Source organism: Electrophorus electricus, chromosome 2 (assembly GCF_013358815.1).
Source record: "Electrophorus electricus isolate fEleEle1 chromosome 2, fEleEle1.pri, whole genome shotgun sequence".
Taxonomy (NCBI): Eukaryota; Metazoa; Chordata; class Actinopteri; order Gymnotiformes; family Gymnotidae; genus Electrophorus; species Electrophorus electricus.
In genome coordinates this window covers 27287896-27311502 of record NC_049536.1, presented here as the reverse complement: position 1 = coordinate 27311502, position 23607 = coordinate 27287896, and the positions used below count along the sequence as shown (strand labels likewise).

At 45.0% G+C, this 23607-nt stretch overlaps 1 protein-coding gene across 2 annotated transcripts in view; it reads left to right on the top strand.

Moving 5' to 3' along the window:
- sestd1 (SEC14 and spectrin domains 1) overlaps nt 1-23607 on the top strand; it is a 30348-nt gene that overhangs the window by 5571 nt on the left and 1170 nt on the right. For both annotated transcript variants that reach the window (XM_035522442.1, XM_035522447.1), the window contains 14 exons: nt 327-417; nt 2918-3031; nt 8196-8309; nt 8981-9075; nt 10353-10408; nt 12154-12392; nt 15999-16121; nt 17932-18126; nt 18812-18926; nt 19039-19198; nt 21126-21207; nt 21455-21577; nt 22029-22220; nt 23380-23498. In XM_035522442.1, coding sequence (XP_035378335.1) covers nt 327-417; nt 2918-3031; nt 8196-8309; nt 8981-9075; nt 10353-10408; nt 12154-12392; nt 15999-16121; nt 17932-18126; nt 18812-18926; nt 19039-19198; nt 21126-21207; nt 21455-21577; nt 22029-22220; nt 23380-23498 — 1818 coding nt within the window. The remainder of the gene's footprint in view (nt 1-326; nt 418-2917; nt 3032-8195; nt 8310-8980; nt 9076-10352; nt 10409-12153; nt 12393-15998; nt 16122-17931; nt 18127-18811; nt 18927-19038; nt 19199-21125; nt 21208-21454; nt 21578-22028; nt 22221-23379; nt 23499-23607) is intronic.

Genomic DNA, 23607 nt, shown 5'->3' with positions numbered 1-23607 from the left:
CTATGGATCATGTAGAGATTTTTAGGCAGTGTCTCACAGCCCCTACCTAGTGGTCCACTTCCTGTGCCTGTCCATGTGCAGTGACGCTCATCAAACCGGTTCTCCCTGATCATGGGTCCTCTGAGTCTGGTGCATACACAGCTCATAAAAGCCTTTTTTTCCTCTCATGTCTGGTGTCCCTCTGATCTTTTTTTTAACACTCTCTCTCTCTCTCTCTCTCTCTCTCTCTCTCTCTCTCTCTCTCTCTCTCTCTCTGTCTGTCTCTGTGTCTGTCTATCTCTGTCTCTTTCCCTCACTTCCCCCTGTCCCTGTCTCTGTGTGGACAGTGAGAAGTGCAAAGCACGGGGTTTCACCGTGATTGTGGATGGGCGGAAATCTCCATGGACCGTGGTGAAGACTGTTGTCCTGATGTTGCAGGTAACACAAAGCTTAAATGCATAAACACACTCAGTGCATTGAGGTTGCCCACAGTGTCACCATAGGCTCAGTAGCAGGGTGGCCTCCACCTTTAACATGACCGTGCTAACTGTTACCTTAGTGACAGCTCTTGGCTTCCTTTTATTTGTGCCGCCTATCTTTGCCTTAGTGTTTTCCAACACTTCCTGTTTGACAGGAAGCAGCCTGTCCCAAGGCTATGTTCTGCAAGGCTTCATCTGTTTCCTTAACATATTTTATAAATTCAAAAGTTATATATCAGTGAGGTTTAGGAGTTGTTTTTTTTCATTTTTTCGATTATCTGTGAAAATGGTCAATGTGTGTGTGTCTGTGTGTGTGTGTGTGTGTGTGTGTGTGTGTGTGTGTATACGTATATGTATATATATATATATATATATATATATTTAGTTATTCATATATATATATTTAGTTATTTATATTTATTTATTTTTTACAAAGCTTAGTTTTTTCCCCTGTAAACGTTTAGTTGATACATTTTTTAAATTTAGTTGATGCATTTTTAAATGTAAAATAATTATTTATTTAGAATTGCAGTGCAGATCTTTAAGTGAACAGAGACTGTGCAGTCAATAACGGTGTCAAATAAATGTTCATAAATAAATTATTTTATTTAATAATAAGCAACTTTGTGTCTTATCTGTTAGTATTATTAAATTGTTGGCTTTTATAATATGAATAAACAAAAACATGATATCCGCATTATATATTGGCCTCCCTGCTCTGTAAATATCATCTTTGGCATCAGCCACTGAAAAACCACATCAGTCGATCACTAGATAATCTGTTATGTGGGATTAAATTCCTTGGAATTGTGTCTTATTTTTCTGTACCGTGCGCTAATAAAATAGGCCTGGAGCAAAACACCTCAAGGTTCAAATCAGTTCTTGGAGCAATCTCTCCTGTTGTATGTTCTGTTTTTTTCAGACCAGACCTCATAAAAGATGTTGAATGGTTTGAGAGCTGTGTTATATCTGCGACAGCTCCAGCAGATCCATAAAAGGATGCTCTTTTCTAGCTGCACCAACAATAATGAGGTTTACTTTTGTCACGAGATCTGCACCAAATAAGTTCTGGCAACCTTCACCACTTTCGCAAAAGCAAAATACCGCTTTGAGACATTATTCACAACGTGAATTGGGGTCTGTTCTTCCATTTTCTTTTGTTACGTGATGTGCAAACGGCTACCGCGGTAACACCACCTACCCGAGCGCGTTGTCCGCGCAAAGCTATTTGACTGCAGTTTTTATTTCATCTTTTCCATTATAAGTTGGAGGTAGTTTGCTATGAGCCCCTGCGATTATTGCCTCACCCTGAAAGATGTCATCTCACTGAATCCAAGCCCTGCTTAAGACAATAATCCACTGAGGATTTTTTTCTCCACCTCATACCTTATTAAATTCATTGTTTACCACCATTTATAATGCGGCATCACACCAGCTTGCCGATAACTTGAGTGTTTAGACTGTTGTTCCTCTGTAGTTTCTGAAAGGCTGGACAGTTGGCCCATTGAACTGATCTTGCGCTCGGGAAGATGGTGCAGAAACCTCAGCACTAAAGCTCGGTCCGCAAACAAATGACGCGAAGCAATATTTTTAATGAAGTTGAATGAGTTGAGAACCTCAGATTGGTCTATTCCAGATTGCTTAGTTGGAACAGAAGAGGCACAGGGGAGCATCGTGATGTGTGAGAAAGGAAGAATTCCTTAAACAGCCCTTTTTCCCAGTTCTTGGTTTTCACAGACTGCCGTGTGGCCTGGTTTCCAGTAGCCCCTGCTCTAGAGTTGTCAGGGCTGGGTGGGCGTGCCGAACTTGGCACGGCCCGCTCTTTTTCTCCCAGGCCTTGAATAAGACATTGTGAAGCACGAACCATTGTGCAAGACACCCTATGTATCCAGTATCGGTCATTTCTCTCCGCCTGAGCTATGAGTGTTGAAAAACGCTGTATGCTGTTCACATTGGGCAGCATAGTTCAGTTCCAGGTTTTCCGACTGGTGGGGTGAGGTGGGGCGGGGCAAGGGGAATGCAGAGATTTACTGAACGTCTGAGGGGAGGGAGAAATGAAGGCAATGGTGGTGATGATGGACAGATTTCAGGGGACAACGGTTTTAGTTGAGTGCTGATGGTACCGTTTCCCGCTCCACATTGTCTGTTTGGATCCTCAGTTTTGCGTGCTGTAAAAGTTGCCGCTGTGACCGAGCACCTTGCATGCTTCCTATTATGGGACTAATGTGGGCTTCATGCCCTGATTGCTAAATGCATTTGTTGTACAGGGACAAAACCACGGTGATATTAATTTAGAAAGTGTTTATGAATTTAATCTGCCCTCTTAATGTCATTGAATGGGATTTTAGCAACTATAAACCCTTTTAATGGTGTGTGTATTATCTGAAGGGCCGTTATGTCAAATAATTCGCTTTTGGTCTGTCTGTGCCCCCGCCAATCCCTTGTGCCTGCTCCTCTAGAATGTCATCCCAGCCGAGGTGTCCCTAGTGTGTGTGGTGAAGCCCGATGAATTCTGGGACAAGAAAGTCACCCACTTCTGCTTCTGGAAGGAGAAAGACCGTCTCGGCTTCGAGGTGAGTACCGGGCTCCTTCCGCTGCGCTTTCCCACGGGCATGGCCTTTATTCCCGAGGAAAGTGCCATGTCGGGAATTGGATTATCCTAACCTCAGGGACAGGAAGTGCTGGGCGGGTTGTTGGCTAAAACCTAGTGTTCGTGAAAAGTGTGTGAGACCTTTTTTACATCCTCATGTCATGTGTGTTTTGACTCTGCATTTTCTGGAAAAGGTGTCACAGTGGACTGTCGCAGTGCACTTGTATGGAACCGCTTGTGTGCCCATTTTCTCGGTTTGTTAAACAGTTTAGTGCTGAATGAAAGCCTGACACACAGTACAGTGAGTGTACTAGCTGTCTGCTTGGCTTGACTTAGCTTGGTTACCACAGAGTTCCTTGTGTTATATTAAGGTTGCCAGTTCGAGCCCCACCACTGGCAGGTTGCCACTGAGCAAGTCTCTTAACCCTCAGTTGCTCAAGTTGTGCTCAGTCAGAATTGTAATTCGCTTTTGGATAAAAGCGTCAGCTAAATGCAAATATTTATTTTCAGCTTTTGGGAGAGTCGCTTTTGTATTGTTTAGCAGTACGATGGTTTGTGTGCTCTCTGGGAATTGAACCCACGACCTTGGCATCATTAGTGTCCTGCTCCACCGCTCCACCTGCTTTAACAGGTGAGCTACAACATGTTTGTAAACAACACAACCTGTCATCGCTGGTTATGTTTCCATCACCAGAGCGAACGAGCCACACGTGGGCACTAGCTGTCCTCTCCGACGATAAATCCGAAAGCTACGTTAAGATCCCAGCGTAGATGGCTCTGTACTACGCTATAGACCACTGCAGCTACCGAATGTAGCGTTCAAGAGCAATTTGCTTTATAAATGGGCAATTTCCTCTGTCACTTAGGTGCGACAAAGCCCTACATAATAAAATGACGCATCTCCATTTCTAAAGATTTGGTATCCAGTCATTGCTCTTTGACATTCACAAACACATTGTATTATTCTCTTATCTAACATAATGGCTAATGGCTCTGCTGTAAAAAACTTATTCTTAGCAGGTCGGCACAGCGGGCCGATACGGGCTGCGTGTACCTGGGCTGCGGGGAGCTGTTTGTGTGGGTCTCGTTAGTGGGCCTGGGCCTCTGGGATTGTGAGTTACTGCACGTTGGACTGCTTGGTCCAGAAGGGTATAAGGGCTGTCGTCGGGTAAAATGTCATTACTTTTCCAAACACTTGTGGCTTTTCCTGCTTTATTTTTAAAATTCTATATAGATATGTGTATGCTTATTAATATAAATGGATCTCATATTAACATATGGGTGTTGGGGGGGGGGGGGTAAATCATATGGGTGTTGTGGGCTGTCACGGTGTTGGGGGTTATATGGGTGTTGTGATGTCTTATCTGTGACCATGTCTAGGGTCACACGGGTTTGTTGTCATATGAGAATCACAGGCTGTCATGTAGGTATCACAGGCAAGTCACATGGCACGACCGTGAACGTCTTAAACGGCTTTGATCTCTCCGCTCTCGCCCACCTGCCTGCCTCTCTCAGACTCTTGAAAGCCTTCCAGTCAGAAGTTGAGAGCAGAGTGGGTGACCTTTTGCCCTTTGCGAGCAGGCAGGACCGTAGATTCACTGCACTCTGGGTGCTGGGATACGACTCTGCTGCGCGGTGACGTGGGGCCCAACGCAAAAACCGTCCCCTCGTTTGTCCCCATGACCTGGAAATCCTCTGATGCGGAGGACGTGGACAGTCAGCGAGGTTGTATGTAGGTTGTCCAGTCAGTGGATTGGGTGGGGCTGGCTTCCTCTTGGGCATAGCCAATTGAGACAGTTTATCTTTCTGTGGTACAACTCCGCCTTCTCTGTAAGCATGAACTAATAATGTCATGTTGCCTGGCAACAGTAATGGTATCCTAGAAGGGAGACAGATGACGTGACTCTGAAAGAGTAGTCCGCACATTGCTGTGTGTGACACAGAAACCTGTGTGTGTGTGTGTGTGTTGCACTGCATTTTGGGCCAGTGGTCCCCTCGAGCCCTCTCTCCCCTGCAGCTGCACGGCCGACGCAGATGGCGTACTCTGGGCTGAATGGGGGCCAGTGTCCCATCTGTAGGAAGTGGAGCGCTGGTGTAAAGCCTGCTTCCTGCCCGCCCGCCCTGCTCAAGGACCTGTTGAATGGAGAGGGTTTAGCTGGAGCTGACCACACGTGTGCAGCACCACGGCCGCCTTCTCCCCAATAATCCCCGCAGCTCAAACCTAGCAAAGGCATTCGACATGGAGACAGGTGGACACAAGAGCCCAAAAATCCCTGTTAAACAAGCCTCTCTCTTTTTGCTTTTCTCCCTCTCTCTCTCTCTCTGTCTCTCTCTCTCCAGCCAAATTCCCCGGGGCCAGCTATTTTGGCTATGCATTCTAATTGCACGTTCTCTTTCCCTGTACAGTTTCACATTTAGCCCAGAGAGAGTCGTTTTGCCAAGCATAGTTTATCAGTTGGTATGTCGATGAGTGATTTTTTTTTTTTCTGTTCATGTTCTTGGCCAGCATCTTCTCAAAGCTGAAAGCTTAATTGCTAAAGGATTGCTAAGAAATATGTGCTTTGGTGAATTGTCAGGGCTGTTTTAAGCATGAGTTAAAAATGAAATGTCACATTTCAGCAATAGCTCTCTTTAATGGGATGTTGCAATGGAAGAGAGGAATTGGCTTTCATTTATTTTCTCTTTCCATTTCTCTCCCTCTTTCCCTTGCCTCCTTTCTCTCTCTCTTTTTTCTTTCTCTCTCACTCCTTCCTTGGTCTGGCTGCAGATGTGCAGATCTATTGTAGTTTCCTACCTAGTTACAACAACAATTTCTTACAATATAACATTTCCACTTGGCTACGAAGCTCCATTTTGTTTCCAACTGAGACAGAGTCCTGAATGCAGTGCTGTGTAATCCACTGCAGGGTTCAGTACTTACATTTCATTTAGGTAGTAACACGAAAACTCTAAAATAAAATGCCCACCATTCTTGGGCAGCAGGGTGAGGTATTCGTCTGCAGGGCTGCCCAAGTCGGCTCTCGCACACGCGATTCTCCTTTGAATTTGTTTGTGTTGGAACTAAATTCGTACGCAGGCATTAACTCCTTTGCTGTTCATATTTGTCTAACAAGCAAATTTATGTGTGAAGTTTCTGATCAGAATGTCTAAGACTATGAACAACAAACCATCTTCTGGACGACAGTTTGGTTAAAAGCCCCCCCCCCCCCCCCCCCCCGGAATGATGGGATGTTTACAGATATTGACTAATGTGTGCAGTGGCCCAGGCTGCAGAATGCAGGCACGTCTCTGACTCGAGACACAGCTCACGCTCACCCACGCTCTCCGCTCCTGGTAACGCTCGGGGTCACAGGGTCACAGGAACTGAGGATAACTTGAGGATTAAGACTATTATACCAGGGGCATGTTGATTAAACAAAGCTGGAACAATGTGGACAAACAGGAGCTCAGAGGAGCATTCTAGTTATTCTCTCTCTCTCTCTCTCTCTCTCTCTCTCTCTCTCTCTCTCTCTCTCTCTCTCTCTCTCTATCTTTCCATTATCTCTGTCTCTATCTTTCCATTATCTCTGTCTGTTTCCGTATCTCTTCCTCCCTCTCTGTGGTTTAAAATAATCTCATGACAGAGGGAGGTACTAGGGAATAATAAGCGTGATTCCTGTCTGCATATTTCATTATATTTCCGTGACGGTCTCTGTGCTGTTCTTCCTCAGCCTCTGTGCCATTCCTCCTCGGCCTCCCTCCACAGAGTTTCTCCAGGGCCTCCCTGTAGAGCCCATAAATCTCTCTCTGTGAATTAACCCCATCGTGGTATTCAGAGTGAAGACTTCACTGACTGACCCAAGAGTCACAGCTGTCCAAGCAGCTGAGTCCCTACAGGGGGCCCCACTGGCTACACACAGCACGAGTGGGCGAAGAATCTCATCCCTATGGCTCTGTGTGTCTGTGGCCATACAGCAGAGTGGATCCTGTTTCCAGTCAGGCCCTATCCGCATGTCGCGAGTGTTGACTCAGCTGAGCATACATGTTAGGGCATGCAGGCACGTGTGCACACACACACCCACACGCGCGCGTACACACACGAGGGTGTAGTGTCGAGGCGATCCTGAGAAATGGTTTCTCGGCGCTGGAGGAGGAAATGACTGGTGACCGTGCGTAGAGCTACAGACACACATGCGCGCGCGCGCGCACACACAGTGCCAGCCGGACACAGCGTGTGGTGCGCATGGGTTTGTGCCGTGCAGCTCAGTCCAGCTGTGTTTATGTCCACATCCCATCTCGGTGCCTCATGTGTGAGTAATGATGGCGCTGACATTTCCCGCAGACCCGTGACTCTGACCTAGCGAGAGACCATCTCACCTACTGTCTCCGCCCCCTCACCCGCCTCGGTTATTCACGGATGGCTAACCTTGGGTGGCATTTCGTGGAGGTCGAGGCTTAATTTCCTGCAGGAGCAGGGGTAGATCATACCACAGTGAACTCATAGCTGGTGATGGTTGAGGGGTGTGGGTTTTTAATCAGTGACAAACATGAATAAACCACTTGATGGTTCCCTAGTGCATATTAGCTAATGTGTCTGACTGTCGCGCACTAATGTTTTGTCTTGGAGCAAAATCTTTCTCTCTGTGTGTTTTTTGTGTGTGTGGTATGTTTATTCAATTTATACATGTATTTAATACTTTTTAAATTTTAGAGATGTGTGGATTCCATTGTTGCAGTTTGTTGCAGATACTGTGCCTAATCTCAGGAATCTGCTGATCATACTGACACCGGCTTCTGTCTCTTAATCGCAGGATATTCATATGAATTTTTTGCATTGAAAGCACTACAACATAATGGAAACACAGTGACCAGTAATTGTGTTTCCATGCTAACCTGTCTCTAATGGTAACACTGTTACTACTAACAGTAACATTGTTACACATATCTGTGTTGCCATTACTAACAGGTTAGCATGAAATCATTGTTACCAATAACCTTGTTACTTTTACTGACAGGTTAGCATGGAATCATTATTAGCACTAACCATGTTACTGTTACTGACAGGTTAACACCAGTATTGACACTTCTCCAACGTTAACCCCTCTGTCCGTCCTCCGGATGTTCTTGGCATCTCTGAACAGACGTTTGCCTGTTTCCTTGTTTTGCAGGTGATCCTGGTGTCTGCTAACAAGCTGACGCGTTACATTGAGCCCTGCCAGCTCACGGATGAGTTCGGTGGAAGTCTGCAGTACGACCACATGGACTGGGTCAGCAAACGTCTGGTCAGTGAGGCCGAGCTCCGCTCCACTCTCTTGTGTGCACACGGTGGAGGAAATGCTCCACTCATACACTGACACGTTTAGCTGAACTTTGAGGATCGTGGTCTAACATATTTTGGTTTAGCGTAAGGCTTAAACTATGTTTAGAGAATCCATACATGATCACACCACCATAATTAATCACACTTCTTGTTCCTCATCGGATGTTTTGAGGTCGATCTAAATAGCTTTTTACCACTGTGGACCAAAGCTCAGGAGATATTCATCAGATGCCCACTGTTATACCTTAGCAAAGCAGCTAAAATCATATTCAGATCTTCACAGAGCTAGTTATTTCATTTTAGTTATATTTAGTTTTACTCAGTTATATTTAGTTTACAACTATTTTATAATTTTTTTTACATTTCTAACAGTATCATTCTCCACTATCTGATTTTCTATAGGTTTACTGTCATTTATGTTTTCTTTTTGCTGTTGTATTGATTTAGTTTTATGTTGTGAAGCACTTTAAGTGGCATTTTATGCATGAAAGGTGCTATATAAATGTTGCTGCTGTTGTTGTTGTTATTATTATTGTTGTTGTTTTTATTATTTTATTTTATTTTTTATTTTCAAACGAGTCTTTTCACAAGGGTTATAAAATGCACAGTGTGTTAATTGTGCGCTGTGTCCAGGTTTTTGAAAAATTCACTAAGGAGTCCACGTCCCTGCTAGATGAGCTTGCCATCATTAATGAGAACGAGAGGGCCGGCCAGCCGGACAAGGCCAGGTGTGTTCCATCTCATTATCTGCCACAGAAACCGCTGAGCACTGATGTGCACCTCTGTACTTCTTTTCAGTTTTATCCCAGGGGGCTCTCTCTCTCTCTCTCTCTTTTTCACCCTCTTTCTTATTAAACTATTACATATCCATGAAGTCATTGGCCCTCAGATTAGCGATTTAGCTCTATTATAGACTGGCTTCAAGTGGAATCGTCATATCAAAGACCCACTGGGTTTTGTATAGTATTTTATTTATTTATTTATTTATTTATTTATTTATTTATTTATTTATTATATATTACTATTTATTCATAGGAAGACAAGATATACCCCCCACCCCCAGCCGTGTTATAGCAAGGCTCATTAAATCTTACCTATATTTTACCTGTCTCACGTATTGCACTGCACCACTGTTAGTGGTTTGTAACACAGAGCCACTAATACAATGAAGATGCTTCCCCTATTGACCAGTTATCTGTTTACACAATGCAGGATTAGGGTTTTCTGTGCTGAATGCCAGTTTTGCCAGATTAACATGTTTGAATTATGAACCACGTGTTAGGAAGCAGTTTAGACAGGATTAGAAGATAATGATCTGGCAAAGCCTGCTGATTTTCCTGCCGGAGCAGCTTGATTTCCACTGTTTCCACAGTTTCTTCCTGGAGTGAGCCGGCATTGTGGTAGCTGTTGTGAGTAGCTGTGTCGCTAGTAGGATCATTTTGAAATTGAACCCATTTTGAACCCTTTCCATCACACAAAAGAATGGTTGAGTCTTAAACCTCACCTGGATAGTCCATCCATCTCCATTCTAAATGTTACCCAGGCAGTTTCTGAGTTTTCCACACTCGTGTGCTCTGGGAAAGGACGACCAGGTTCTGCGGCACCAAACCCAAGGGTTCTTTCACCCCAGCCAGCCTTCGGTGTTTTTTGGACTGTACCAAACAAGTGTTCTTTTACCCCACCCAGCCTTCAGTGTTTTTTGGACTGTACCAAACAATTGCTCTTTTACCCCAGCCATCCTTCAGTGTATTTTGGACTGTACCAAGCAAGTGTTCTTTCACCCCATCCAGCCTTTGGTGTTTTTTGGAACTGTACCAAACAAGTGCTCTTTTACCCCACCCAGCCTTGGGTGTTTTTTGGACTGTACCAAACAAGTGCTCTTTTACTCCACCCAGCCTTCGGTGTATTTTGGACTGTATCAAACAAGTGCTCTTTTACCCCACCCAGCCTTCGGTGTATTTTGGACTGTACCAAACAAGTGTTCTTTGTTCTTTCACTCCACCAGGCCACCAGACTGCAATGTCTTGCCCTCGTTTGACCCGGAAACTGTCCTCCAAACGGGTAAGCAGTCGGCTTTGCACTTCCTGTTGATCCGTGATACCATGACAAAATAAGAGGCACACTAAAATACTGATATAGGAAACAAAGAAAAGAAAAAACATGCTTAAAAGAAAACAGAAAGAATTGGCCAATGGGCAATACTTGTTTATAACCATGTTTAGGATAACGAGCAATTAGCTTTGTGTTCAGCACTTTACAAAAGACAAACACCCATCTGAGCATAAATGAATCATCAGAATTACCATGACGCAGTGACGGAGGCAAGTTTTTATTTATTTATTCTTTAAAAAAAATTGGGTAGAATTTTTTTTAGCCATGTTAGGGTTTCTGAAGTCTGCAGAGTGACGTAAAGAGAAGCAGTTTTTCCATGTGTGCAGTATAATTGGAGGCTGTTGTACAGGGAGTGGTACGAGAGATCTTTTACCGCATGGGTGGCCACTGTAGGAAGCATTGTCTTCGGACCCACCTCTCTCTCTCTCTCTCTCTGTTAAACAGAGTCATTGTCTGTTTACATGACTCCCAGTCTGTACCAATGCCTGGCGTCATGAATGCTAAAAAGGACGCGAGCCCTCTGTAGTACGTTAGAGCAGTGCGAGAGGCCCATGCTGGACTTGTGTTGCTGAACGTGGTTCCTGGGGGGGTTCAGGTGTGGTTCTTGTCATCTTGGAAGTGCAGATGGAGTTGAGTGTTTCTGGACGGAGGGCTTCGGGCTGAGATGTTTTCTTCTGAGTGCACTCTCCCTCTTTCCCTCTCTCTTTTACTCCCTTCCTCCCAGGTCAAGGTGCTTTATTAGAATGAGAATATCATGAAGCATTTTTATTCCCCAAATGTGGGTTACAGAGTTTGAGAGTTTGTTAAAAACAAATTGCTAAGCTTAAACTCTTGTGTGTATTACAGCTGGAGAAAGATAAAAAGCATGCTAAATAAATAAAGTAGGGTGTGTAAAGGGAGACTGTGTGTGTGTGTGTGTGTGTGTGTGTGTGTGTGTGTGTGTGTGTGTGTGTGTGTGTGTGTGTGTGTGTGTGTGTGTGTGTGTGTGTGTGTGTGTGTGTGTGTGTGTGTGTATCTCCTACTGTTATCACTCACTGTCCCTTTCATGGTTTCATGAAGGTCTGTTGTGCTGCTAATGTCCAGCGCAGCTTGTGCTCCCCTGGCATGTGTGGTCATTGCTGAATATCAGAGAGCCTGTTAAATGTGGGAGATTTGGCATTCAATTCTGGAAATAAATCTTCACAAATCTCCTTGAATTTTGAGTGTTCTGTTAGAAAATCCAGCTGTCACACTTTACTTTTTCTCGCACTGTTGGCAAACTGCTCTTTTGGCAGCCAGGATTTGGTCCCGGCTGAATGGTTGTCGGTCTAATGCTGCCCTGCATGCAGTGGCTGTGGGGTGTCTGGGAACTCCTGATTACTAAATTCAGCATGCAAGGACTCAGTCGCATGTTTGTCCCATTTGTCAAATTGTTGATTTTGTGATCTGCCCCCACACTTCGCTGCCATGTAGGGCAATGGGTCCATTAGTTAATTCAGATATTATTCTTAACCAAATTCCATTTCTCATTTTCACAAATATTCGTGATGATGTTATTTTATGGCATAGAAAGCTCAGCTTTCCTTCATTTCTCTTTCTCTCAATCCCTCCCTTTTCCTCTCTCTCTCTCTCTCCTCTCTCTCTCTCTCTCTCTCTCTCTCTCTCTCTCTCTCTCTCTCTCTCTCTCTGTGTCTGTGTGTGTGTGTTTCTCCCAGGACATGAGCTGCTCTCTGAGCTGCAGCAGAGGCGTTTTAATGGCTCGGAAGGCGGGGGCGGGGGCGGGGGCGTGGGAGGGGTCACTGCCTGGTCACCCATGGACGACGAGCTCCTGGCACAGCCCCAGGTGATGAAGCTTCTGGACTCCCTGCGTGAGCAGTACACCAAATACCAGGAGGTGTGTCGGCAGCGTAGCCGCCGCTCACAGCTCGAGGAGATCCAGGCCAAGGTCATGCAGGTAATACTGATCAGGACGCACTGGATGGGAACTCTCCTCCTCCACTCTGGGCGCTGTTATTTTGTGTGTGGTTTATTGCCCCTATATTTGAGTTTCCATGTTTGCCCTATATTTGCTAAATACCCCCTTTGCTCCTGGTTATTTGTAATTCTGGTCTTTCTGGAGGGCTTCAGCACTTTTCTCTGGTTCTACAAACCTTTTTGTAACCGATTAATGAACCGCTGAGTGGGATCATGTGCAACAGGTTGGCTCCTCCCTCCAGCTGTGCAGTAGCCCCTCCCCCCTGCACTGTAAAGTCTTTGGGTGCACACCTGCTGGCGTATTTATAGCACCCTGCCGCTACCCCCAGGGCTCCCGGGTGCTGTGCCCAGCACCTCTTCTACAGTTTGAATGTTCTCCTGTATTCAGCATTTAGCTCTACCCCCAGGTTGAGGTGTAGAATCCATACCATGTGGTCTGTTACGCAGGCAGAGTGTCTTTAGTCTGTCACAGAGGTCAGAATATTGACTGAAGGTCTGTGTGGTTATGGGTGGCCATGTCATTTTAATGTTTCCTCAGATAGTTTAAGAGCTCATCAACTGATTTCTCAAATGCTTCGTGAGGTTACTGAGTAGGAAGAATGCTGGACACTGTGTGCTGGACACTGTGGTGGACACTTGTGTTGGACTGTGTGCTAGATTGTGCTGGACACTGTGCTGAAACTCTGTATGACTGGATGTGGAGAACGCTTGGGTACATACTTGGTGTAGCCATGCATGAATTTCTCAGCGATTGTGGTTCTCGATGTGCGTTCTCTGGGGTGCTGTGTTTCGATGTTCTGAAAATCAAGCCGTAAGCGAGGGTGTGGGAGATAAAGCTGTGTGTAAGACATCCTTCGGCACACGGAGCTAAAGCTTGAGTCATACTGCGTGTGAGTGTCCTTAAATTGCATGTTTTTGTGGAACAGTTTGCTTCTCATCTGAGCGTGTCTGTATGTGTGTGTGTGGTCTGCGTGTGTGTGGTCATGAGCAAGTATGTATTCAAGGCTCAGAGCGTCAGGAGAAAGTCCCACTCCCTATTTTACAACCACTTTGGTTCTATAGCCCACACATGACAGTCATAATAGTATTCTTTTTTCCCCTCTGCCAATCAGATAATTTATGTATATTTGTGGTTTGCGCTGGTGTCGGAGCACTTTTGATAACTTAATACTCTCTACAGTTTGGTTGCTTGCCTTTACAAGGTGAATGATCCTCCTCTGATTTTAAATTCTGTTTCAGGCTGTGCGCCTATATATCATGACCACACAGAAGATCAATTTACTTGACAGTCACTTTAAAAAATAGCAGTTTTAAATACTCAGGATTATGATCTCAAACATTTTAATGGAGTGTAGACCATGACGATTCCGCTAGAACCACAGGAGATGTAAGCTCAAGTTGTTATTTATTTTCTTATTTATTTATTTTTTTACATAGTTATCCATTTTGTGATACTCTGCTCAGTAAAGGTATGATACATCTCTTTGATTATATTAGAGAGGGGAGTATTAAAATGTCAGTGAGGAATTTGATTAGGCTGGTATTTGGAGTGCTACACTTAGCCAAAGCAAACAGGAATCTGAATGAAGAAGCGTGAAAGTGAGCTGTTTGGAGCTTTGACCTTCTCAGGGTAAATGAGTCAGTATCTCTTAAAAAAGACTTTTAAAGACACTTAAAAGAGTAAATGAACTGTCTGTTGCCATAGCGATGAAGATGCGCGCCTGTCTTTGCATGATGTGAGTTGTGTGCACATATGTGCCTGTTTGTGTATTTGTCTGTATGTGTGTGTTAGTGGTTTGCTACTGCCCCTGGGCGGGCTGAGCTTGTGTAGTGTTTGCACCTGTGCAGTCTGCAGGGCACGGATGTGCTGCTGCCTCCTCAGTCAGCAGCTTGACCTCCCCAGTCGTCGTTCATTAAACCCCCGGCAGTCCCCATCTCAGGTGGGGTTCCTGCACAGAGGATCCCGGGACGAGCGCCTCGTGAGCCAGCATCCAATGAAGCTGGCCTCCTCAGCCCTGAAAATGTATCACAAACTTGGTTATTTATGCAGAGCTGATCCAGTTTCATTCTCAGAGCTCTATGTCGGATGCGTTTAACTGGTCTCTGTCGTCGTTGAAAATTTGATTGATTGTACTTTTTTTCCCCTCATTCCAGAGCAGAAAACTAAACAGATTGTACTCCCTCATCCCGTCACTCATTTGATAATCAGATTTTCCTTAATTTCTTTCTGATATAATTCTTTCTGTCGAAGGTCTGTGTTGGTGCTCTGAGGGGGTGTTTGTGTACTATTAGGCCATATTGTGTGTGTGTGTGTGTGTGTGTGTGTGTGTGTGTGTGTGTGTGTGTGTGTGTGCACACGCACGCCTCTGGTTGTGTTTTTGTGGTGCTGTACGTGTGAGTGTGTGCACATGCCTCTTTCTGTTTTTGTGGTGCTGTGTTGGTGTGTGTGTGTGTGTGTGTGTGTGTGTGTGTGTGTGTGTGTGTGTGTGTGCGCTGTATGTTTTTGAGCGTTCTAATTTGTGTAGTTTTTAGCTCCACTACCACCACTTTTATTAATTTTCTTAAATATTGAGTAATACAGCATTCACACTGCAGCCAAGCAAATCACAGTTTATCAGTCTAGAGTAAAGTGTATATAGCATTCTAGCAAAGCTCTGTGCCCCAACAGAAAAACGGGAAAATGGATGTGTTTTTGTATAAAATGTGAAGGTGTTTGTCTTTTTAAAGAAGTGTGATTCCACTGTTTGTCTGCATGGCTAGAATGATTGCCGCAACACATTCAGCCATTTGATTGGCTGATGCCTGGCGAGAGTCACATCTCATTAGCATAAGGTTGAGAAAATTACCTTTTAAAAAATGTTTTTCTCCCACACACTCCATCTCCATTTTTGCTCTTGCTCCCATAATCCTGTGTGCTGGACTGCCACCTGTCTGCATGGAAAACGGATGGGAGGCGGAACGCAAAGCACTCTGCTCCAGTGGAAATGTGGCATTAATAATGGGCGGCAGCCCAGCCGCTCTCCACAAGCTGGGAAAAGCTCAGATTGCGGTGGTTCTGACCAACTGGGATTTAAGGTCCAATTTGCACCCTATAAGCTGAGTGACCTAATTTAAATGGCTACCAAGCACAGCTACGTCGTTGTCCTGTTACTACACGAAGAAAATTGAACAGGAGGTGAAAAGGTGCAGTTCCTACTACCATTCATTTTGACTGTACTATTGAAGACCTACTACATTTTGTTTTACATTTTTATGACATTTAGCTGACGCTTCTGTCCAAAGCGACTTACAATTATGACTGAACATAATTTGAGCAACTGAGTGTTAAGGCTCTTGCTCTGGGGCCCAACAGTGGCAACTCAGTGGTGTTGGTGGGGTTTGAACCAGCAACCTTCCAATTACCGGTACCTTAACCACTGAGGTACCATTATTGTCATAACAAATAAAAAATGTGTTACTGTGTAAATCTATGGTCATTATGAGTCATGTCATTGGGGTGTGTGTGTGTGTGTGTGTGTGTGTGTGTGTGTGTGTGTGTGTGTGTGTGTGTGTGTGTGTGTGTGTGTGTGTGTGTGTGTGTGTACAGGTTGTGAACTGGCTGGAGGGTCCTGGTACAGAGCAGCTCCGGACTCAGTGGGGGATTGGAGACTCAATCCGAGCATCTCAGGCCCTGCAGCTGAAACATGAGGAGATAGAGAGCCAGCACAGTGTAAGAGCACACACACACGTGCACACACACAGCTCTGTGTGTGCGTATGTGGGAGAGACTGGGGCTTATACTGGAAACCACAGGAATTTGCTGCCAAGCCTCGGGAAAAGGCTTGCTTGCAATAGTCTTTCCCCAGGTTTGCCTTTCACGGCTGGGCCTGACATTACAGAACAGAGCCTCATTTTAAATACTGCTTACTTTATCAGTAAAACAACAACAGCAAAGGGCTTGTTGGGTCTTAACAGCCAGAGGTGCCAAAAAGTTAGCGTTTAATCTAAGCGTTATTTACAGAGGTATTGTACATATTAATTTCTCCTGACTTTGTTGTAAAACAAATGAAAGCAGTTAAATTCTAGATCATCATCTATTTGTTGAAACTGAGAGTGCAACATCAAAGCAGTAATGATGGACGAGCGCGAATGATGGTTGCTGTCGCATTGCTGAACACGCCGTCATCCCAATAAAATGAATGAAAATGAGGATTTTTGCCTGTTAGACTGAGCGTGTTTCGCAGTCTTCTGCAGAGAACGGGTGTGTTCTGTGTTTACACTTTAACAGCAAAAAGGGGACAGATTACATTTGCATGAGGTTAAACAACCAATTTCCTGAAAGAGGCACAAGGGATGACATCTGATGAACACAGCTGGGATGAAACTCGCATGGCGTGCGCGAGCACAACTACGGGAAACGGCACCGACAAATTCAGAGAGAAAATGTTTTTTCCCTTTTATATATTCTTTAATCTCTCTCTTTTCTGTTCCTTTTCTCCACCAAAATCATTCCCTCCTTTTTTGTCACCAACTTGAGCAACTAAGTGATTTTCGGAGTGAGCAAGTATTGCTGTAATGTTCTCGTGGCCTTTCTTACTCTCTTGTTCTCGCCGTCGTTCTCTGTCACTCATTTGTTTCAGTTTGTGTGAGTGAGAACAATAACTGGAGTCACGATTAGGATGAGTCAGGATACTCCCGCCATGATCCATTCAGTCAGGTTTCAGGAATGGTTTTGAAGAGCAGAAAGCTAACTAGCCTCTCTGGTTCATGGTCCTCTGACCATTTTAACTGCACAAGTGGGGGAAAAAGCAAAAATGCAACAAAATCCACAAAACCCCTCCCCTCACACCGACTCACAGAAAACCCCTCCCCTCATCTCTGAGCATCACACTGACTCAGCACAAAACCCCTCCCCTAATCTCTGAGCATCACACCGACTCAGCAGAAAACTCCTTCCCTAATCTCAGTGCCACAGTGACTCAGCTCAAAACCCCTCCCCTCATCTCTGAGCATCACACCGACTCAGCACAAAACTCCTCCCCTAATCTCTGAGCGCCACAACGACTCAGCACAAAACCCCTCCCCTAATCTCTGAGCGCCACAACGACTCAGCACAAAACCCCTCCCCTCATCTCTGAGGGCCACAACGACTCAGCACAAAACTCCTCCCCTCATCTCTGAGCATCACAACCACGCAGCACAAAACCCCTCCTCTCATCACTGAGCATCACAATGACTCAACACAAAACCCCTGCCACACCGACTCAACACAGAGCCAGATCCAAGTGCTAATTGTGCTAGCGGGGTTTTGACTGACTTATAGTATTAAGCAGTGATGGTCATGGCTTGCCTGAGACTGCCTGCCTCAAGAGGTTTGACATGCACAATACAGTTCTGGGAGGGGTTTGTCATGTGCTATGTCAGTGTGAAAATCTATATGCTGATGCTACAATCCATGTTTTGTCATCCACACGCGTTCATGACGGAGTGTGTTGACGTTGCGCAGTGGTGTGACGGTCTCGCATCTGCTCGCGACGCAGGAGTGGTTTGCGGTGTACGTGGAGCTGAACCAGCAGATGGCAGCGTTGTTGAACGCCGGGGACGAAGATGACCTGGCCGAGCTGAAGACCCTGCAGCAGCAGCTGAGCGACGTGTGTTACCGGCAGGCCAGCCAGTTGGAGTTCAGACAGAACGTCCTGCAGTCGGCCCACGAGTTCCACAGCACCGCCCAAGATGTGCGTCAACCGTCCAACACTCCACATGTTTTATTGCTGCACAGCAAGTGTGATCCTGAAAATATGCCTCCCTTCACCACCACTTACACTTGGATAAATCCATGTTGGCAGGGCTACAGGGCTACGGAATTATTATTTTTACAGTGAGCTAATGGCTAAAAATTCTTTGATAGTAACTCATAAAATAATGTAATGACAAATGTGTAGTGTTTACCCTGAGTTGCTGTTGCACAACACAAGTTCAGTTATCACTGCCCCATGGACCAAAAACGTGCAGTGATGGTGACAGCCATCTTGTTCCCTGGACTGGAATGCGGCTTCCTGAACTGGAATTTTGCTTGCTTTGTTTATCACTGATCTGAAGCTACGGATGGGATGGACAGGAGCCATTTGATATTGTTTTAGGCTTTTCAATTTGGCAGGAAAGAGACTTTGAAATCAATTTAGACTTCTCACTAGAGATTGTGGTACTTGCAGTTTTGTTTGCTTGGCGGTAAATCATACAAGAAAAGGCCCTGTCTGGTGCCACTGCCCTGTGTCGATCCTACCACACCTGATCCCGGGAGAGCTGTAATTTGTCCCAGTCATCCACCTTCAGCCCCCCTGCCGCAGGGAGAATGGGACTGGGAACGCAGAGGTGATCTGTCCTCGGTGTACTAATCCCACAATGTTATCGTTTCCCCAGCTGTCCCAACAGCTGGATGGGCTTCTGGGCATGCTCTGTGCGGACGTAGCCCCTGCTGATGGAGCCGCCATCCAGCAAACGCTGAAACACCTTGAGGAGAAACTGAAGAGTGTTGGTGAGGATGCCATCATCTTCATCCTCAATCGCTTTTAGTACACAGGGCTTCTTAAATAGTAATGCATAACAAAGTCGGTTTCATTAAGCTTCCCTGTGTCTTTGTCTCTCAGAAGGAGCACTGCAGGTTCTGAGGGAGAAGGGTCAGGGCCTGCTTGACCAGATGTCCAACCAGTCGTCCTGGTTTTATGGCAAAGACGTGCCAGTCGAGAACAAGGAGAACATCGACCACATCCACAGTGTCATGGAGGACATGCAGCTGAGAAAGCAGAGGTTCACATCTTCCTCTCAGCACAGGGTCACTGCAGGCTCACATTAACCATCCACACATAGTTGAGCAAATGTGCTATGGTACCAGATGATTTAAAGGGATACTTTGACCTCATATACTTTCTCACTGTGAATGAATACTGATGGTCACTAATTGTTTTGTGTTGTGTTGCCTGTGTTTTGTGGTTTATGTAAATGAGGACCACGGTGGAAATGAGCTTCAGGGCATTATTGTGTTTGTAATTGTCAATGATTTGAAGCCAATTTAATGGCTGTGCAATGAAATGTGTATTTGTTAATTGATCATATAAATTAATGAATTCATAGCATCAGTAATTTGTTTGTGCTAATGATGGTTTATTATTAATGTTGGCAATTTCAGTTAAACCAGACAGAAGACATATATTTATAAGAACTGCATTGTAACTAGTAAAAGATGTTGAGGCAGCCAGAATTGCAGAGACATACACAGAGATGAAAGACGTTTTGCAAGCACAGTGCTTGCTTTTAAGTTCTAGGAGGTTTAACCAGTTTATGTTCAAATCAGTAAATGTTTAAATAATTACAGCTGCATAGAATGAATGTTAAGTTCAAAGAGTGTAGATTGTTGATTTATAATATAGAAGTGTATGTGTTTACTATATATTAGTGGTATGGGTATTTACTATAGATCAGTGGTATAGATCTTTACTATAGATCAGTGGTATAGGTCTTTACTATAGATCAGTTGTATAGGTCTTTTACTATAGATCAGTGGTACAGGTTTTTACTATAGATCAGTGGTACAGGTTTTTACTATAGATCAGTGGTACAGGTTTTTACTATAGATCAGTGGTATAGGTCTATACTATAGATCAGTGGTAGAGGTTTTTACTATAGATCAGTGGTATAGGTCTATACTCTAGATCAGTTGTATAGGTCTTTTACTATAGATCAGTGGTATAGGTCTTTACTATAGATCAGTTGTATAGGTCTTTTACTATAGATCAGTTGTATAGGTCTATACTCTAGATCAGTGGTAGAGGTTTTTACTATAGATCAGTGGTAGAGGTTTTTACTATAGATCAGTGGTATAGGTCTATACTCTAGATCAGTTGTATAGGTCTTTTACTATAGATCAGTTGTATAGGTCTTTTACTATAGATCAGTGGTATAGGTCTATACTATAGATCAGTTGTATAGGTCTTTTACTATAGATCAGTGGTAGAGGTCTATACTATAGATCAGTGGTAGAGGTCTTTTACTATAGATCAGTGGGAGAGGTCTTTTACTATAGATCAGTGGGAGAGGTCTTTTACTATAGATCAGTGGGAGAGGTCTTTTACTATAGATCAGTGGGAGAGGTCTTTTACTATAGATCAGTGGGAGAGGTCTTTTACTATAGATCAGTGGGAGAGGTCTTTTCTGATTGGTAGTTTGGTAAATGCTGCTATAACATGAACTGGTGTGCAAATATGTCTGTCGTACAGTTTTTTAGTTTTCTCTTGGTTGTCCTGTTTGTTTGATTGATTGATTGCAGGCCTCATTTACACTCTGTTATTACTTCCATTTCAGTAATTTGAAGCTTTACGGATTTCAGGGCTCAATGAGTTTAATCCTGGCGATTAATTGCCCCTTTTAAATGTTTAGTACTATCAGGAGAAACTTGCATTATTTGTGGTATGAGGGCATAATGTTTGGTTTTGAATGCATCAAGGACTTTTTTTTTTATTTTTAAGGTATAAGGAGATGGTTGGTTTCAAACATTGCTTTTTAAAGGTGTGAGGACGTGGTGTTTGCTTTTTGTGAGGACAAGATTTTTCTAAAAGGTGTGGGGATGTGTTTTTTGTTTGTTTTTTTTAAGTGGAGGACATGGTGTTTTGTTTTTAATAAGTTTGAAGATGTGGTGTTTGTTTTTAAAAGTATTAGGACATGGTGTTTGTTTTGAAAGGTGCGAGGACATGGTGGATGTACGACGGCTGAAGATGCTGCAGATGGTTCAGCTCTTCAAGTGTGAGGAGGACGCCTCTCAGGTGGGTGGTCCTCTGACTTGCCTTGTTGAACTCTGACTGGCTTAGTACATCGTTTTTTTTTCGCCTTTTTTTATGCCTATAGTTCCTCAACTAAACTGTGCTGTAGTTCATCTGATAACTCTGATAGACCATAAATGGTGTGAATGAGGAGTGTCAGACTGAGTGTGGGATTCAGGATGCACCAGACATCTCAGAAGCTTCAGGACATATTTAAGCTGGTGCATAACATGTCGTTTGTCACTGGCAGGCCGTGGAGTGGCTCACCGAGCTGCTGGACGCACTGCTGAAGACCCACGTCAGGCTCGGGGACGACACGCAGGAAACCAAAGTGCTTCTGGAGAAACACAGGAAGTTTGTGGATGTGGCGCAGGTAACAGGAAGGCCCTCGGCAAAAAGCACAGTACAGAGACAGCTGATGTTTGCTGTGGTTAACTGCGCCGATCTCTGAGCTCGGAGTCACAGCTGATGTGCTGCGTGGTTTGGCTGTGGTTAACTGCGCCGATCTCTGAGCTCTGAGTCACAGCTGATTTGCTGCGTCGTTTGGCTGTGGTTAACTGTGCCGATCTCTGAGCTCTGAGTCACAGCTGATGTGCTGCGTGGTTTGGCTGTGGTTAACTGCGCTGATCTCTGAGCTCTGAGTCACAGCTGATGTGCTGCATGGTTTGGCTGTGGTTAACTGCGCCGATCTCTGAGCTCTGAGTCATAGCTGATGTGCTGCGTGGTTTGGCTGTGGCTAACTGCGCCGATCTCTGAGCTCTGAGTCACAGCTGATTTGCTGCGTCGTTTGGCTGTGGTTAACTGCGCCCTTCTCTCGCTCTCAGAGCACATACGACTATGGCAGGCAGCTGCTACAGGCTACGGTAGTGCTGTGCCAGTCTCTCCGCTGCACCACACGCTCTTCCGGTGACACACTGCCTCGTCTCAACCGCGTGTGGAAACAGTTCACCGTCACCGCTGACGAGAGGCAGCACCGCCTGGAGATGGCCAGCGCCTTCCACGCAGCCGCCCAGAGGGTGGGTGGAGCGCATTGTGTGTGTCTTTGTTTGTGTCTGTGCGTGAGTGCGTGTGTCTGTTTGTGAAACTGATCTATCGCTGGTTTCAGCTTTTCATTTGTTAACTCGTGTTCTCTTGTTTTACCCCACTGCTGAGTGAAGAGATGAAAGAGCCATTTTCTTTTCCACCAACAACAATGGAAAGCTTTTAGCATTTTCTTTCTCAGTGCTGCTGTTATCAGCTCCATTTATGTATACTTATTATCACTTTAAAATTCTTGGCTTCATTGGAACTACTAGGACACTAAATCAAGTAGCCCAGCAGACCCGGCTGTTTGGCTGTTGACAGCTGGCATGTCAGAATGTCTCTTGCTCTTGGTTCTTATTGGATGGAATTGGAGTTTCTGAGTGCCTGGTGTTGACCCTTAAGCATGTATTCATGTAGCTGAAACCCCAAGGTGTGATGGAGAAGGCAAGCAGGTGGTGTTTCTGAGCGTGAACGTGGGTGCGTGTGAGAACTTTGTGTGTGTGTGTGTGTGTGTGTGTGTGTGTGTGTGAGAGAGAGCTTATGAGTGTGTGTGTCTGTGTGTGTGTGTGTGTGTGTGTGTGTGGGTGGATGAGAGAGAGAGCTTGTGAGTGTGTGTGTGTGTGTGTGTGTGTGCGTGTGATTTTATGAGAGCGTGTGTGTGGGTGAGAGCTTGTAAGAACGTGTGTGTGTGTCTGTGTGGTTGGGTGGGTGGTTGAGAGAGAGAGAGCTTGTGAGTGTGTGTGTGTGATTTTATGAGAGCGTGTGTGTGTGTGTGTGTGTGTGTGTGTGTGTGTGTGTGTGTGTGTGTGTGTGTGTGTGATTTTATGAGAGCGTGTGTGTGGGTGAGAGCTTGTAAGAACGTGTGTGTGTGTGTCTGTGTGTGGTTGGGTGGGTGGTTGAGAGAGAGAGAGCTTGTGAGTGTGTGTGTGTGATTTTATGAGAGCGTGTGTGTGTGTGTGTGTGTGTGGGGTGAGAGCGGTTGTGTGAGAATGACTGATACTCTCCGAGCTCTGAGTGCTCTCTGGCTTTAGGAGGGAGACTGAATGTCCCTGGCACCATTCTCAGGGGCTCTGTGATGCCTCAGACAATAACCCCCCTCTCTCTCTCTCCCTCTTCATCTTCCCCGATGCCCCCGTGTCTCCCTTCCTCCAGGTTCTGAGGGAGGGCTCTGAGCAGGTGGAGTTGTTGGACTCCGAGGTGTTTGAGGAGGTGGAGACTGTAGGGAAATCTTTACTGGACAGACTTACTGTTCCTGTCATATTTCCTGACGGGTAAGAGTTCAGAGGTCACATCACAAGATCCATGGTGTCCTGCATGTCTGTACAGACTCTTCCTTTGCGTTCTGCTCTTCTGTTGATCTTTTAGTTTTTATTTCTTGTG